We start from the raw sequence: 17,099 nt of genomic DNA, 5'->3' as shown, positions 1-17,099 counted from the left end.
GCATTTTCTCTGGAAATACTTACTTCTGATGAGGTCACCCTCAGGACACGTAACCCAGCTCGACGGGTCCTTTGTCTCCGGACACACGCACCTACTGTCGGTGGGCTGGGCTAGGTCTCTCTCTGCATTGTCTTTGTCACATTTTTCTAAATTTAAAAAAGAAAAGAAACGACTTTACTCACTTTAAGAAAACATTACTGGAGGAGCAGTGCGGTCTAGTGGAAAGAGCTTAGGCCTAGGATTCAGACAACCAGGGTTCTAATTCCAGCTCTGCTAGTTTCCTGCTGCGTGACCATGGGCAGGTCACTTAAATTCTCTGTGCTCAGTTTCTTCATCTGTCAAATGGGGTTTCAATGTCTATTCTTAAATTGTGAGTTCTCTGTAGGATAGGGACCATGTACAACCTGCTTAAAGGTTATCTACCCCAGTGAATAAAACAGTGCTTGACACATAATGACTGTTTAACAAATATAACAATAACAATAACTCGTTTTTGTAAAGGGATAACATTTTGCCTTTGATGTCCCCAAAAGATTAAAAACTCAATTTTCTTCCCAAGATACCCATGGTGATTACATTTGTACTCAAGTTGTGTAAACAATTGCTAAATCTGACCTTTTCCCTTGGTGGTAGAGAGGACAGGCTGTAGAGAGACTGTGAAGAATTTTTTTCACAGACTTCTGGGAGGGAGAGATTGTGAAGAGCTGGTTTCCTCTGCCCTGCACATGGGCATGACAAAGACATCGGCAGAAGGGCCCCCCCAACCTGAGGACATTCATTCAACTGTATTTATTGAGTGCTTACTATGTTCAAAGCACAATACTAAGCGCTTGACACAGGGGACAGACAGAGAGTGTGTGGGAATGAGGACATTTGTGAGGGTGGTGGGAGAGGAGAGACAGGGTCTGGCACCTGATGCATAATGAGAGCAAATGTGCCACCCTTCAACAAGTCGGTACTGCCATCCAACCCCTGAATACCATAGTTCTGAAAGCCACACTTGGAAAGTGAGTTGCAAGCAAATATTCACTCATTCACTTAATCATATTTATTGAGAACTTATTGCGTGCAGACCACGGTACTAAGCACTTGAGAGAGTAGAGTATAAACGAAAAACAGATACATTCCCTGCCCACAACAACCCGCTGTCAATGACTCTCTCTCTACTTCAAGCAATGCCGACTTCTGCAAAAACGAGTGGAGGTGGACACAGCTCTTTCTCTCCCGGCCACAGTTCTGGGGCTGGGGAAAGCCTGCGTCCTCAGGATTTGAGAATCAGCCTCACCTATCTCAGAATTCCTATTTCTTCAGAAAACTATAATCAAGGCCAACAAGGTTCTTGGGTTCATAGCTGAATACCACCTAGCCGTCAATAATGTGGTGACAAATTGAGGTTGAAACTTTGAAGACGGAAGTGTTTTACTCTGTAAAATTGAACAAAGTCCGATCACATGAATACCCTATACCTCGGATCTTTGCCCAAGCAGATGGACTTCTCATATACAAACTGCTTACTCTGTGGGAAATCTCTCCTAACTTGAGGAGCTTTGCCAAGAGTCAATTTTGTCTTTCTAATGATTCAACATAACACAATGGACTGCTTTGTAGCCAAGTCCAACGGCCACAGATATTCCTTAGAAATAGGCCTTTCAAAGCCAAGATTGACCAACATTAAAGTCTGTTAAATGCGTTTCAGAGACAGTGGTAAAAGAGCACTAGATTTTCATATCAATGCTGACATGCAATCTAGAACAGGCTTTGTAAATTGTTCTGAGGTCACTGAAAGACATGATTCTTTCTCCTAAAGCCATCTTTATCTGCTGAGCACAAAACTATGTTCAACCATCTAAGTCAACAAAGGAGTACTACTATTATATTGAAATACTGAGATAATATTAAGGTCCACTGATATAATAGCTAATGGTTCTTTAAAAGGTTAGACCCCTTGTTCCTCTAAAATGGCTGATCAGGACATATTAACTGCTCTGAAATTTTCGAAGAACTGTTGATGGATTTGGTCCACATCAACTTCATTATCCTTCCATAGTCCTGAAGCACATTACCATTCATTCATTGATTCAATCGCATTTATTAAGCACTGAGTGTATGCAGAGCACTGTACTAAGCACTTAGAGCCTGTTACTTTTTAATCAATCAAGCAATGGTATTTATTGAGCACTTGTGTATAGAACAGAGTGCCCAACACTTGGGAAAGTAGAATATAGTTAGTAGATACAATCCCTGCCCAAAAGAATCTTACAAGTTAGTGGAGGGCACAAACAATTAAATACATAATAGCTATGAGAAGCAGCAGAGAATCAGGACATGTACATAAGTGCTCAGGGGCAGGGTGACTATGAAAGTTCTTGGGGATGTGAATGGAAGTGCTCAAGTGGCACAGAATGGAGGGAAACTAGGGTGGGGAGATGAGGTTAGTCCGGGAAGATTTCCTGAGGGAGATCTGATTTTAGTAGGGCTTTGAAGACAGGGTGAGTGGTGGTCTGTCAGATAAGAGAGGGAAGGGAGTTCCAAACAGGAGGGAGGATTTGAACAAGGGCTTGACAGAGGCAGAGATGAGATCAAGGCATGGTAAGTATGTTGGTGTTAGAGGAGACAAGTGTGTGGGCTGAGCAGCATGGTCTAGTGGAAAGAGCACGGGCCTGGGAGGTGGAGAACCTGGGTTCTAATCCCAGCAATGCCACCGGTCTGGCATGTGATTCTGTGCAAGTCACTTAAGATCTCTGTGCTGCAGTTACCTCATCTATAAAATGGCGATTAGGACTGTGAGCCCCATGTGGGACATGGACTAGGTTTAACCTGATTATCTTGCATCTACACCAGTGCTTAGTACAGTGCCTGGCAAACAATAAGTGCTGAACAAATACAATAAAAAAGTTGAACAAGGATAGGTAGGAGGAAGCCAGCTGATTGAGTGCTTGAAAGCTTACGGTGCGGAATTTTGGCCTGATGCAGAAATGGATGGGCTCTCTTCCTCCCTTCAAGGCCCTACTGAGAGCTCACCTCCTCCAGGAGGCCTTCCCAGACTGAGCCCCTTCCTTCCTCTCCCCCTCGTACCCCTCTCCATCCCCCCCATCTTAGCTCCTTCTCTTCCCCACAGCACCTGTATATATGTATATATGTTTGTACATATTTATTACTCTATTTATTTATTTACTTGTACATATCTATTCTATTTATTTTATTTTGTTAGTATGTTTGGTTTTGTTCTCTGTCTCCCCCTTTTAGACTGAGAGCCCACTGTTGGGTAGGGACTGTCTCTATATGTTGCCAACTTGTACTTCCCAAGCGCTTAGTACAGTGCTCTGCACACAGTAAGCGCTCAATAAATATGATTGATTGATAAGAGGATGGAGGGCATTCCAGGCCAGAGATAGGACGTGGGCAAAAAGTCGGTGGTGAGATAGACAAAATCAAGATACAGCGAGAAGGTTAGCACTGGAGGAATGAAGTGTATAGGCTGGGCTGTAGTAGGAGAGTAGCAAGGTCAGGTAGGAGGGGGCAAGGTGATGGAGTACTTTAAAGCCAACAGTGGGCAGTTTTGTGTTGTTTTTTTTTCGATGCAGCGGTGGATGGGCACCCACTGGAGTTTCTTGAGGAGTGGGGAAACATGGTCTGAAGGTTTTTGAAGGAAAATGATCCAGGCAGCAGAATGGAGTAAGGACTGGAGTGGGAAGAGATAGGAGGCAGGGAGGTCAGCAAGGAGGCTGATACAATAACCAAGGTAGGACAGAATAAGTGCTTGCATTAATGTGGTAACAGTTTGTACAGAGAGGAAGGGGTGGATTTTGGTGATGCTGTGAAGGTAGAACTGACAGGACTTAGTGATGGCTTGAATATGTGGGTTGAATGAGAGAAAGGAGTCTAAGATAATGCCAAGGTTATGGGCTTGTGAGACAGGAAGGATGGTGGTGCCGTCAACAGTGATGGGATCCCCATAAATCGTGGCTCAGTGGAAAGAACACGGACTTTGGAGTCAGAGGTCATGGGTTCAAACCCCGGCTCCACCAATTGTCAGCTGTGTGACTTTGGGCAAGTCACTTCACTTCTCTGTGCCTCAGTTACCTCATCTGTAAAATGGGGATTAAGACTGTGAGCACCCCGAGGGACAACCTGATCACTTTGTAGCCTCCCCAGCGCTGAGAACAGTGCTTTGCACATAGCATGCACTTAATAAATGCCATTATTATTATTATTGTTATAAATGGGATGGGGGCTGTGTCCAACCTGATTATTTTTTATCTATCCCAGAGTTTAACACAGTGCCTGACACATTATTAGCACCTAACAACTACTACTGCTTAGAACAATGCTCAGCACTTAGAACAGTGCTTGGCACATAGTAAGCACTTAACAAATACGATTATTATTAGTAGTAAAAAAACTATAAAAAAGTAAGGACACCAACCCAACCAGAGACTATTTTTAGGTGCTCACATGGTGTGGACCTGTCTGTCAGTCCTGCATCAGCCTTTTCAGTCACACAGGCACCCATGGGTCAAATTCACCTTCATGCTGACATCCATGAGTGGGAAGGTGAGCCAGATAGGATTACATGACACAAAGAGGCAACTTGGCTCCAGCCTTTGAAGCTCATAAGGCTAAAAGTGTCAAGAAGGGAAATTTATACACCTTAAGACAATGTCAGTTTTGACTGAGATGCTCAATTATGGGCAGTAACACTCAGAGTCTAAGAGCATCTTCAACCCGTGGAGAGTGAGGGACTTAAAGAGAGTCATTCCATAAGCATTCAACATCACCTGATGTTTGACTGACTTTCTGCTACATTTTGAAATCCCCAGGTTCACCACCTTAAACCCACTTAAAGCTGGAAGACTACAAACAGGATACCAGTTACAATAGCAATGCTCTTTGGTACAGACTTGGGGATACTGTGGTAACCCTAAAATACAATGGTGCAGCAAGGGGAAACTTTTACAAGCCCCCAGAATGGAAGGGATTGTAAATTATACATCAGTTTCATCAGCCAACACCTCTCCACCACACACACACACACACACACACACACACACACACACACACACACACACAGAGAGAGAGAGAGAGAGAGAGAGAGAGAGAGAGAGAGAGAGAGAGAGAGAGAGAGAGAGAGCTCTTTGGTACAGACTTGAGGATACTATGGTAACCCCAAAATACAATGGTGCAGCAAGGGGCAACTTTTACAAGCCCCCAGAATGGAAGGGATTGTAAATTATACATCAGTTTCATCAGCCACCACCTCTCCACCACACACACACACACACACACAGATAAAAACTGTCCTATAAGTAATGATAATTATGGAATTTATTAAATTATTACTATTCATTCAATTGGACTTATTGAGCGATTACTGTGCACTATGTGTCAAGCACTATTCTAAGCACTGGGGTAGATACAAGATAGTTAGGGAGGACACAAATCCTGTCCCATAAGGCGCTCACAGCCTGAGTAGGAGACAGAACAGTTATTTAATCCCCATTTTACAGATGAGGAAACTGAGTCACTGAGAAGGTAAGTGATTTATTACCCATGGTCACATGGCAGGTAAGTGTCTTGGGCAAGTCAATTAACTTCTCTGTGCCTCAGTTACCTCGGCTGTGGAATAGGGATTAAGATTATGAGCTCCACGCAGGGACAGGGACTGTGTCCAACCTGATTAGCTTGTAACTACCCCAGTGCTTAATACAGTGCACAATAATAATAATATTTATTTTTGTATTTGTTGAGTACTTACTATGCGCCAGAAACTGTACTAAATGCTGAGGTGTATACAAGTTAATTGGGTTGGACACAGTCCCTGTCCCACATGGGGCTCACAGTCTCAATCCCCACTTTTCAGATGAGGGAACTGAGGCCCAGAGAAGTGAAGTGACATGCCCAAGGTTACACAGCAGACAAGTGGCAGAGTTGGGATTAGAACCCAAGATCTTCTGACCCCCAGACCCATGCTTTATCCACTACACCATGACATGGAGTAAGAATTTAACAAATACCATACATAGGAAGTGCTTATCAAATACCATTTTTAAAAAAAGCAGAGCTGAGTTTAGAACTCACTGCAAGGACTGAGCTCTTTCAACTATCCCATGCTGCTTCTTATTTTGGCACCCAAAAGACAGCTAGGCATAAAGGAAGGTGTAGAGGCACTTAGGATCTCATAGCTGTTATCTTGCAACTTCGTACTGGAGTGACTAATAGTCATTTGAAGTTTTTCTCCTCAAATACAGCAGTGCAGTGGGGGGTGGGGGGGAGATTCAATACAATTCTCAAAAAAAATCTTGGCGAGCTCACCAAATGTTGAGACATTATCCTTACTGCTCCTCACTAAGTGTCAAAGTATTGCAACTAATTGATCTAATTAACACAGAGGTATTTAATTCTGAGACTTTGCCATAACAACTAAGAGAACGTAAAAAGGTGCACATGGTAACGCTAATTGATTCTAATAATAGACAGGGTGAAAGGAGCCTCTAGACACAGGTAGACAAATGAGGAAATAAGGAAATTCAAGAAGCTACACTGGACCCTTGGCACAGTGCAGCTATATCAACAGATAGTTGTCCAAGCTGCTCACAATCATCCATTCAATCATCATTTATCATCGCTTTACGTGGAATCACAAAACTGGAAAATGGGGAAGAAAAAAAATAAATGAGCAGGGAGATCGTCTAAAGATGTTGTCTGCAACAGCTGCTGAGGGGGTTCGAGAGCCCATTTCACTCCCTGTAATGTCCCCATTAAGGAGACTGAGAAATTGGCCAAGTCCCTGGAGCCAGACTCTGATTATCTGTATAATCAGGACAAGGAGAGTCTAGGTAGAGCCCACATCTCACCGCAGTCAAAACGAGAGTTTCTAACTGGCCTCTCCCAGAACTCAAAATTAGGAGACAACACCCCTCTCTCCCTATCCTGACTCAACTTCCAACAGGAGAGAGTGGGGAGTGAGCAGGCTGGGGTAAGAAGGCCCTCAGAATTCTTGAGAGGGGACGGTGTACATGGTTTCATGTGCACCCAATGTACCGCCCCATTGGGATTGGCCAGTATCACCTCCTGTAATCCTATCACTCACCACAGGACAGCCAGTGGTCCAACTTTGGGTCACTGTAAGTAGCAGTAGTAATAATGATAGCATTTGTTAAGCGCTTACTATGTGCAAGGCACTGTAGTACTAGTAATAGTCATAATAGTATTCATTAAGTATCATTTTGTGCACATTACTGCACTAAGTGCTAGGAAAGAATGCACGGGTGGAAATTACCCACAGAACCTGTCCCTCAGAGGGCTTACACTCTAAAAATAAAAATAAGGGGAAAAGTGACTTAGACATGGTTCCTTTCCCTTGGAGGGTTCACAATCTAAAACTAAAAAGGAGGGAGAGGAGTGCTGACAGACACACACGAAGGGAGAAAACAGAACACAATGCCAACAGAAAGCAGTGTGGCCTGTAAAAGACAGCATGGCCCTGGGAGTCAGAAGGACCTGGGTTCTAATCCCAGCTCTGCCAAATGATTAGTGTGACCTTAAGCAAGTCACTTAACTTCTCTGTACCTCAGTTTCCTCAAGTGTAAAATGGGGACACCCGCTCTGCCTCCTCCTCAGACTGTAAGCCCCATGCGGGACAGACACTGTGTCTGACCTAATTAACTTGTGCCAACCCCAGCGCTCAGAACTGTTTTTGAGACCTAGTAAAGCACTTAACAGATACCATAAAAAAAAGAGCCCAAAACAAAGTTCAGTAGGTCGCTGTGGCTAATGCAGAAGAATCATAGTTTCCCTGTGGCTCATAGTCCATAGCCACAACAGCAGCCAACTGCAGGTGGAGGAGGGCAGGCCAGAAGGGAGGATCCTCAGGGAAACCAAGAAAAGCCAGTGCAGGATCCCTCTGAGATTGTGTGGCAGTCTGGTAGAGGAAGCAGTGTGGTCTGGTGGATAGAGCACCAACCTGGGAATCAGAAGAACTTGGGTCCTAATCCCTGCTGCTGTGTGATTTGGGCAAGTCACTTCACTTTTCTGTGCCTCAGTTCCCTTTATCTGACAGACAATAAGGCACATCTCCTTCAAAAGGCCTTCCCTGCCTAAGCCCTCCTTTCCTCTTCTCCCTCTCCCTTCTGCGCCTCTCTGACCTCCTCCCTCTATTCATCCCCCCCCCCCCCAGCCCCTCAGCACTTATGGACATATGTATAATTTATTTATATTAATGTCTGTCTCTCCCTCTAGACTTTAAGCTCTTTGTGGGCACAGAATGTGTCTATTTAAAATTGTATTGTACTCTCCCAAGCACTTAGTACAGTGCTCCACACACAGTAAACGTTCAATAAATATGATTGATTGAATGAATGAATGAGGACACCCTGGGAGCTACAACACGGCAGGCAGCAGGAATCTGGAAGAGTCACAGGACCATCAGGTCTAAGGGCGACAACTCTGAGCAGCCAGCAGAGAGGAGCTAAGTTAACAGCTTAGCCCAAGCTGCTGCTGCTTCCTTCCTGGAGTTCCTGCCACTATGTCAATTTGTCGTGGACAGAGAATGTGTCTGTTATATGGTTGTACTGGTACTCTCCCCAGCGCTTAAGTCAGTGCTCGACACAGAGTAAGGGTAAGGGCTAAACAAGTATAACTGACCACTGGCAACCCTCGAGATGGGCTGTCTCTCAGCCTCACTCTGCAGTATATACATACTGCATATATATATACTGCCCCCGGGCCTGCTTCTTACTGCCCTCACCGAGAATTTCTGCTCAGCTCTGGTAACAGTGAAAGGTCGGCTTTGTCTACTGCCAATTCTCATGTTCCTCCCCAAGCTGTTGGGCGGAAGGTATGAAAGGCTTCTGAGCTGTTTCAAAACAATATATTCTGCCATCGGTTTGACCACAATGTAGAGAAGCAGTGCGGCTCAATGGCAAGAGCCCAGGCTTGGGAGTCAGAGGTCGTGGGTTCAAATCCCAGCTCCACCACTTGTCAGCTGTGTGACTTTGGGCAAGTCACTTGACTTCTCTGGGCCTCAGTTAACTCATCTGTAAAATGGGGATTAAGACTGTAAGCCCCATGTGGGACAACGTGGTCACCTTGCATCCTCCCCAGAGCTAGGAACAGTGCTTTGCACTTAGTAAGCACTTAATAAATACCAACATTATTATTATTATTATGTAGCCTACCACCTCCCCATTCAGGCTGTTAGGGGCTGGAATGGTGAGCTGCTCAGGGCAGCCACACATGATGGGGATGGGCATTGTACTAAAATGGGGGTGGGCATTGTATTAAACCTCCTAAAGAGCCAGTCAGCTTGGCTTCTGGATTCTGGAATGAAATCTCCTACTCAGGTCATTAATTCAATCGTATATATTGAGCGCTTACTGTGTGCAGAGCACTGTACTAAGTGCTTTATGTCATCCCTATAACCAACCAATTAATGGCATTTACGGAGTCCTTACTGTGTGCAGTGCATTGTACTAAGGAGTTGGGAGAGTAAAATACAGTGGAATTGGTAGACATGTTTCCTGCCCACAAGGAGCTTATAGTCTAGAGGTTAGCTATAGTCTAGACATTAAAGTAAATTATAAATCTGCACATATGTGCTGGGGGGAGAAGTGAATATCAAGTGTTTTAAGGGGAATGATCCAAGTCATAAGCAGCACAGAAGCGAGAGGGTGTAGGGGAAATGAGGGATTAGTCAGGGAAGATCTCTGCACTTATGCATTATGCCTTTATACGTTTTAGTCACCTACAGAACCTATGCACATATTAATCCATGTACTCTACTATTTATTCATGTATCAATCGATTCACATGATTTATTGAGTACCTATTTTGTGCCAAGCACTGTACTAAGCCCTTGAGAGATTAAAAAAGAAGTCCCCCTACAATGGGGAAAACACAAACAATTATTCACAAGTAGGGGAAAAGCAGAAAGGAAAGATGGATAGCAGAATAAATAACTGTATAGATAGGAGAGTTATGTGTAAGGCAAAGGTACCCACTGGAGTGGAAGATCCTTGAGGTATGGGAACATGTTCTGTTGTACTCTCCAAAGTAGTATTATGTTTCCCACTCGGTATGTTTTCAATAAATGCCACTGATTAATCGATTGAAATGTGTTATGGGAAACTGTGAATGCCCCAAAAGCTGAGGAAGTAGGGAGACAATGACTTGGGGAAAATAAAATCAGTCACGGAATATCTCCTGGAGGATTTAGGATTTCTGGGAGGATTTGACGAAGAGGAGAGTTAAAATATGGAATGCTGCACTAATTTGGGTATCTTGTGCAGAGATCATGCTAATCTCCTTGGTATGCTCCAATTTTAGCCTGTGTCCATCTTTCTCTTGTTAAAACCAGTTCCTCTCTCTGTCCTCTTTCTTGTGAAAACATGAAACCCATCTCCCTTCTTAGAGTGTAAAATGTCCTTTAAATGTCCGTCGTACTTTTCCGAGCACTTAGTGCAGTGCTTTGCAATCAGTGGATGCCCAACAAATGGCACTGACTGACTGATTAGACAAAGCATTACTGTATTTTTTAGAACCAAGTGGGCATGAAGTGGGATAGTTTGTCAATCTCCAAGTACCCTGAGGTGGACACCTCCAAAAAAGTGATGTCCAATCCCTTTCCCCTCATCCAACAGCTGAAACTTGACCTTCCAAGAAAGCCCCAGGCTCAGGAAGTCCATTTTGTCACTGGACCGCCAAGGCTTGCATCCGCTGACCTTTCGGCCGCATTGCAAAACCCATTTCTTCTGTCTCACTCCCCCCAGAATGAGGGAAACGACTTGCCAAGGCCTGCCTCCAAATCAGATAACTCTGGTATTTATTTAGTCTTCTGTTTGGATTTTCTACTGGTCCACAACTTCCAAGCTTTGTCAAAGCACCAAGAACCCTTAAATGGTCATGAATGCATCTGTAAAGCTTTGATTACTAATTTTGCAAAGAACCCTCCCCCTTTGATTTAGTATTTCAAGTGGCTTCATTGAAAAGAACCAGACCCCACTTTTCAGCCCTGTACCTAATTTTCGATTTGAAGGTGAATTCAAACATGCATAAACTTCCCCCTCTTTCTGCCCTGCCAAAATCCACCTCATTTCTGAAATGCTGAAGTAGAGTACGCATCATAATTTCAGGTTATAGTCAAATTTAAAACCACTAAAAGAGGAGACATAAAGGCCCAAGTCCATGAATCATCTTCCTGGGATTAGGTGGGTGTGAATCTGAAAGCAGAAGTGAGTATACATATGACAAATAAAGTTGAGTACACATTAAAATGACGATCCTTCCAATAGATCCTGTTTAGTAAGCCCTCTGGGGCTTGCAGTAACATCTATGAAACATAAACCATTTTCAAAAATCTGAAGGCCAAAACTTTCCTCTCTCGGCATATGCCAAATGCCACAAAAGCATCTCAAAAGTTTAAGCAACTTCAGTTCACTGGCCAAAAACTGCCCATCATTCAAAATACCAAGCATCTTTATATTTCAAGAGCACTGATTATGAACACAGGAAAGGCTGTGACATCTTTGATCTGCTTCAGTTAGAGACCCACATGAAATCACTGGGAATAGGCCCAGCCTAGAAGCTAACTTCTCCTCGATATAAACAGGATAGAAGTTTTCATCAAATCATAAATTCACAGGGCAGGGACAGAGAGAGATTTCATTGTCCACCCTCTGCCTCTGAGAGAGAACTGCACATAGCACTATCACAATGACATTTTTAGGGGGCACATAGTTGGGGTGAGGGAGGCTGATAGTGGGGAATATTTGGTTTTTATCATTTTTTATTTTGAACGCTCCATTGGAGTCAAAAATTTCAAAGGCATTAGGGATCATGGCATAAATGGTAAACATCAACTTCAAATTTCCAGCTCGTAAATGGAAGTTTAGGCCTGTCCTTGTCTTCTTGGGCACACATTTCCAGCTCTGCCCACTGGCTCCCTGCTGGCACTCTCGCAACAGACCATGCCAAAGTCTCTGCCATCGCTACCACCGCCACCAACCCCAGAAAAGCCATCAGGTCTGTGGAAATCCCCCAAGCCAAAGGGGTTTGTGGGGTCAGCAGCAGGGAAGAAACAGACATAAGAACTGGGCTACTAACGAAGGAAGGCAGTCAGCAGCGGCAAGGACAGCAGCCAGGACTGCAGGGAGCTGAGGGGAGAGCTCTGCTCTAAATCAACCTTGTGCACCCTGAAACTCCTTCCCCCTAAACTGGGGCCAACAGCTTCACAGAGACATTGCAAATCTGTCACAGCGATTCACTTCCCGCCCTGGCGAGTACAATAAACCTCACTTTCACAGAAAAATCTCTCACATTGCTGGAATAAACGGAGATGTTTTTGCCAAAATTCCCCAACTAGAACTAGGAAGTGTGGTCAAGGAAACAGGAAGCTACCCTTCCTTTCCCAAAAGGTTCCCTCAGTCTCTCCAAGCACCTCCAGCAGTGACCCTATCACATGCAATGGAGCTCCCACAAGCACTGATTATGGTGCTGTCAATCAACTGTGCGCAGAGCACCAAACTATGCACTTGGGAGAGTATAACATAGTTAGCACATTCCCTACCCACAGTGAGCTTACGGTCTAGATGGGGAGACAGACATTAATGTAAATAAGTCAGTTACAGATACATACTTAAGTGCAGTGGGGTTGAGACAGGGTATGAATAAAAGGAGCAAATCAGGGTGACTCAGAAGGGAGTGAGAGAAAAAGAAATCAGGGCTCAGTGAGAGAGGGCCTCTTGGTGGAGATGTGCCTTCAATAAGGCTTTGAAGGTGGGAAATAGGAATTGCCTGTCAGTTATAATGAGGAAGAGCATTCCAGGCCAGAGGCAGGACATGAGCAAGAGATCAGAGGCGAGATATATGAGATGGAGGTACAGTGAGTAGGTTGCCATTAGAGAAGCCAGGTGTCCGGCCTGGGTTGTAGTAGCAGGAAGAAAGCAGTGAGGTGAGGTAGGAAGGGGCAAGGTGATTGACTGCTTTAAAGCCAATGATATGGGATTTCTGTTTGATGTGGAAGTGGAAGGGCAACCACTGAATGTTTCTGTAGAAAACTTATCCTACACAGGTAGAGCCAGTATGGACAAGGTCCTGGGGAAGGACAGGAGAGTATGGAAAGGAAGGGGAAGAAGAGGCCCTTTCTCTCTCCATCTTGAACCCATCGCCTCAGCTGCTCCATTCAGAGAAACATGCTGCATTTCAGAGACTAAAGACCCCGAAGTTCTCCTGGTAGGCGGCATGGTCCATTCAACCAATCGGGCAATCAATCAATGATATTTATTGAGCACTTACTGTGTGCAGAGGACAGAGTTAGTTGGTCGATTAACCAACCTGCCCAAAAGGAGCTTACAGCCTACAGGGGGAAACAGGCATTAGAGTAGAGCACAGTAGAGTACAGTAGTAGGACCATACCAGAGAAGGATGAGGGTGGAGCCCTGGTCCTCCTCTATGACTCTGGCTTCAATCCCCTCAGACGGAAGCCACGACTACCAAACTAGGGGTTCGGTTTCCCTGGGACAGAAATCGGCAGCAATGCTGTGCCTTGGCAAATAGAGACCCTGGGGATCTCTGCCCGCATAGGATTCGCTCGTAAAGACCAGCTGAACTGCCCTGGCAAAGATTTTTGGCCTCCGGGGAACTCAGTTGAATGGGTTGGACAGATAAGGCCCTGTGACCAGACGGACGCCATGTGTTCGGGTCAAGTGGACTTGGCAGACAGCTGACCAGGACCATAGCCAATATGATGATGACATCTCTAAGAGACCTTCCTCGACTTGAGCTCCCATTTCCCCTACTCCCTCTCCCTTCTATGTCTTTCTCCCCCTCTAGACTGAAAACTCCTTGGAGGCAGGGAACATGTCTACCAGCTCTGTTGTAATATACTCTCCCACGCCCTCTAAGACACAGTAAGCGCTCAATAAATGTCATTGTTTGATGGACTGAAGCAGCGTGGCTTAGTGGATGAGCACAGGCCTGGGGGTCAGAAGGACCTGGGTTCTAACCGCAACTCCACCACTTGTGTGCCGTGTGACCTTGGGCAAATCTCTTAACGTCTCTCTGCCTCAGTTCCCTTATTTGGAAAATGGGGATTAAGGCTGTGAGACCTATGTGGGCTGGGGACTGTGTCCAACCCAATTACCTTGCATGTACTCCAGCACTTAGTACAGGGTCTGGCACAAAGTAAGCGCTTAATAAGTACCATAATTATTTTCTCTAGATAGTAAGCTCATCTCTAGACCATAAGCTGATTGTGGGCAGGAAATGGGTCTGTTATATTGCTATTTTGTACTCTCCCAAGTGCTTAGTACAGTGCTTTGCACACAGTAAGTTTTAAATAAATAATATTGACTGATCAAATGAGTCAAGGGTGGGGCTGCAGAGCAGAAACCTTCACAAGTCCTGTATTAAGCATCCCGTACTTGACTCACATCAATAGAATACCCATCCTTATCCACTCCACAACCATGAAGAAAATCTATTTGCTTCCCCGGGCAGAGTGTAATTTCACGTCTGTCTCCCCTCTTGGACTGTAAGCTTCTTGAGCGTAGGGATCATGTCTATCAACTGCTTAGAACAGTGTTCAGCACAAAGTCAGCACTTAAATCCCATTGATTGACTGACTGCTTGGATCAAGCAGCCTCTGGATGGGGAGTCCTGACCACAGTTTCCTCATTCCTTCATTCCTTCATTCATTCATTGGGCACGCTGGAACTCAGGCGCACCAGATTTAAAGTGGCAAAGCAAGCTTTGCTCGGCCCAGTGTGTGACTTGACTGCAGTTCCCAGCAGGGTGGGTAGATAAAGAGTGGCTGTGTAGGTCTCTGTTCTGTTCAGGGGCAGACCCCCAAGAGAGAGGAAGAAGGGCAAACTCTACTGAAAGTAAGAGCCCTGGCTGCTACTCTCTCTTGAATGGTGCAGTTCTCACCCTGAGCATGGAAGTAGCATGGTCTGGTGGAAACAGCAAGGGCTTGGGAATCAGAGGACCTGTGTTCTAACACCACCTCTGCTACTTACCTGCTGTGTGACCTTGGGCAAGTCACTTAATTTCTCTGTGCCTCAGTTTTCTTGATCTCCCTCCTACTTAGACTGTGAGTCCCATGAGGGACAGGGACTGTGCCCAATCTAATTAACCTGAATCTACCCCAAAGCTTAGAACAATGTTTGACACATAGTCAATTGAGAGCCCCATGTGGAACCTGTGGAAAGCAGTATGTCCCAGTGGAAAGATCATGGATCTGGGGAGTCAGAGGACTTGGGTGCTAATCCCGGCTCTTCCACTTCCCCGCTGTGTGATCTTGGGCAAATCACTTAACTTCTCTGGGCCTCAGTTCCCTCATCTGCAAAATAGGGATGCAATGCCTGTTCCCCCTCCTTGTTAGATTGTTTCCCTCTCCTTCTTAGATTGTGAGGCCCAAATGTAAAGTGATTATCTTGTAAATGGCTCAGTGCTTAATACACTGCTCAGCAGAGTAAACATGTAACAAACATCACTATTGTTATTATCTGAGTCTAATCTGATTGTACTGTACCAAACAGGTACTTTGCACATTGCTTGGTAAATATTAAGCACTTAGTAAATACTATTGTTATATTTAGAATGCTGACGTGGATTCTATGGGTTATGCTTACCACTGGATTTTAAGGCAGTAGCCTGAGATGTCATCCGCACCCATCCCTTGTACTGACGTTCCCCTTTGGGTTTTCTTCTCCCCAGCTCCTAGCCTTCCCACCGAAGTGCTTATCTGCTCACAACCACTCATAGCATTTGTGGAAAGAGCATTGACTTGGGAGTCAGAGGACCTGGGTTCTAATCGCGGCTCTGCCACTACTTGGCTGTGTGATTTGAGGTGAGTCATTTAACTTCTCTATGCCTCAGTTCCCTCATCTGCAAAATGGGGATTCAATACCAGTCCTTCCCCCTACTTAGATTGTGAGCCCCATATTGCACCTGATGATCTTGTAACTGCTCCACAGTTTAGTACAGTACTTGATACATAGTAGATGCTTAACAAACACCACAATTAAATTGTGTACCTATCAATTTACAACCTATACTATTTGAGCACAAATTTTTTCCCCTTATCAACCTGGTCATTCTCTCATTATAATGTGTTATATTTCTAAATGTCAATAATTTTGTCTGGCTCCCCTATTAGAGTGTAGGTTCCTTCAAGGTAAGGATTGTGTTTTATGCCTCTACTGTACTCTCCCAAATGCTTAGCACCAAGATTTGCCCACAGTAGATGCTCAATAAATAGTAGTGATTGACTGTTTGAGGCATCTGGGAAACAAAAGCTTTTATGACTCAGTGTTTCTTCCCAAGGTTCAGGTGCTGAGTCAGCCAGCACTGTGGAGGAAATACAATGGAAAATCAAAAACAAAGCCAAATTTTTCATCTGGTGCCCCCAAGTTATCCCACTCCCAGCAAAACTCTTTTCCATGAAAACCCAAGTCCTGAGGCAGCCTGGTCTCTCCATGAGATTGTTTTTCACAAACTTCATTGGCCATGTGTGGCTCCCACCCCCAAAGTCCACCAGACATTCTTTGAGGAAAACTACACTTGTGCTGTTCAATGAAGTCTACAGTATTTCACACCAGAGCCAGAAATATAAAAGAACTATGCTAAACTGGATCCTTCTCAGGCAAAGTAATATGATCTCAAATGCATCATATACATCACAAAGGTAAATGGCATTTTTGAAACATCCTTCCAACATGGTTTTGAGTCCAGAGGTCCTCTAATATCTACCTGAGGTAGAAAGAGTAGTCAGACAGATACAAGGCAAATAGAGTGATGTAGAGACATAAAGGGGAGAAAGGAAAGAGCACAGGCCTGGGAATCTGAGGACCAGTTTTCTCCCTGCTGTGTGACATCTTGGACACATTACCTGTGCTTCAGTTTCTGCTTTTGCCGAAATGGGGATGAATCAATCAATCAATCGTATTCACTGAGTGCTTACTGTGCACAGAGCACTGTACTAAGTGCTTGGGAGAGTACAATATAATAAGAATAATAATTGTGGTATTTGTTAAGCGCTTACCATCTGCTAGGCACTGTACTAAGCGCTGGGGTGGATACAAGCAAATCAGGTTGGACTCAGT

General features: G+C 44.6%; 1 protein-coding gene across 1 annotated transcript in view; it reads right to left on the bottom strand.

The window, feature by feature from the left end:
- Nucleotides 1-17,099, bottom strand: part of MDFIC (MyoD family inhibitor domain containing) — a 120,530-nt gene that overhangs the window by 83,857 nt on the left and 19,574 nt on the right. The window contains exon 3 of the mRNA XM_038751973.1: nucleotides 24-146. Within this exon, the coding sequence (XP_038607901.1) occupies nucleotides 24-146 (123 nt within the window). The remainder of the gene's footprint in view (nucleotides 1-23; nucleotides 147-17,099) is intronic.

Source organism: Tachyglossus aculeatus, chromosome 10 (assembly GCF_015852505.1).
Source record: "Tachyglossus aculeatus isolate mTacAcu1 chromosome 10, mTacAcu1.pri, whole genome shotgun sequence".
NCBI classification, from domain to species: Eukaryota; Metazoa; Chordata; class Mammalia; order Monotremata; family Tachyglossidae; genus Tachyglossus; species Tachyglossus aculeatus.
This window is presented reverse-complemented; position numbering and strand designations above follow the sequence as displayed.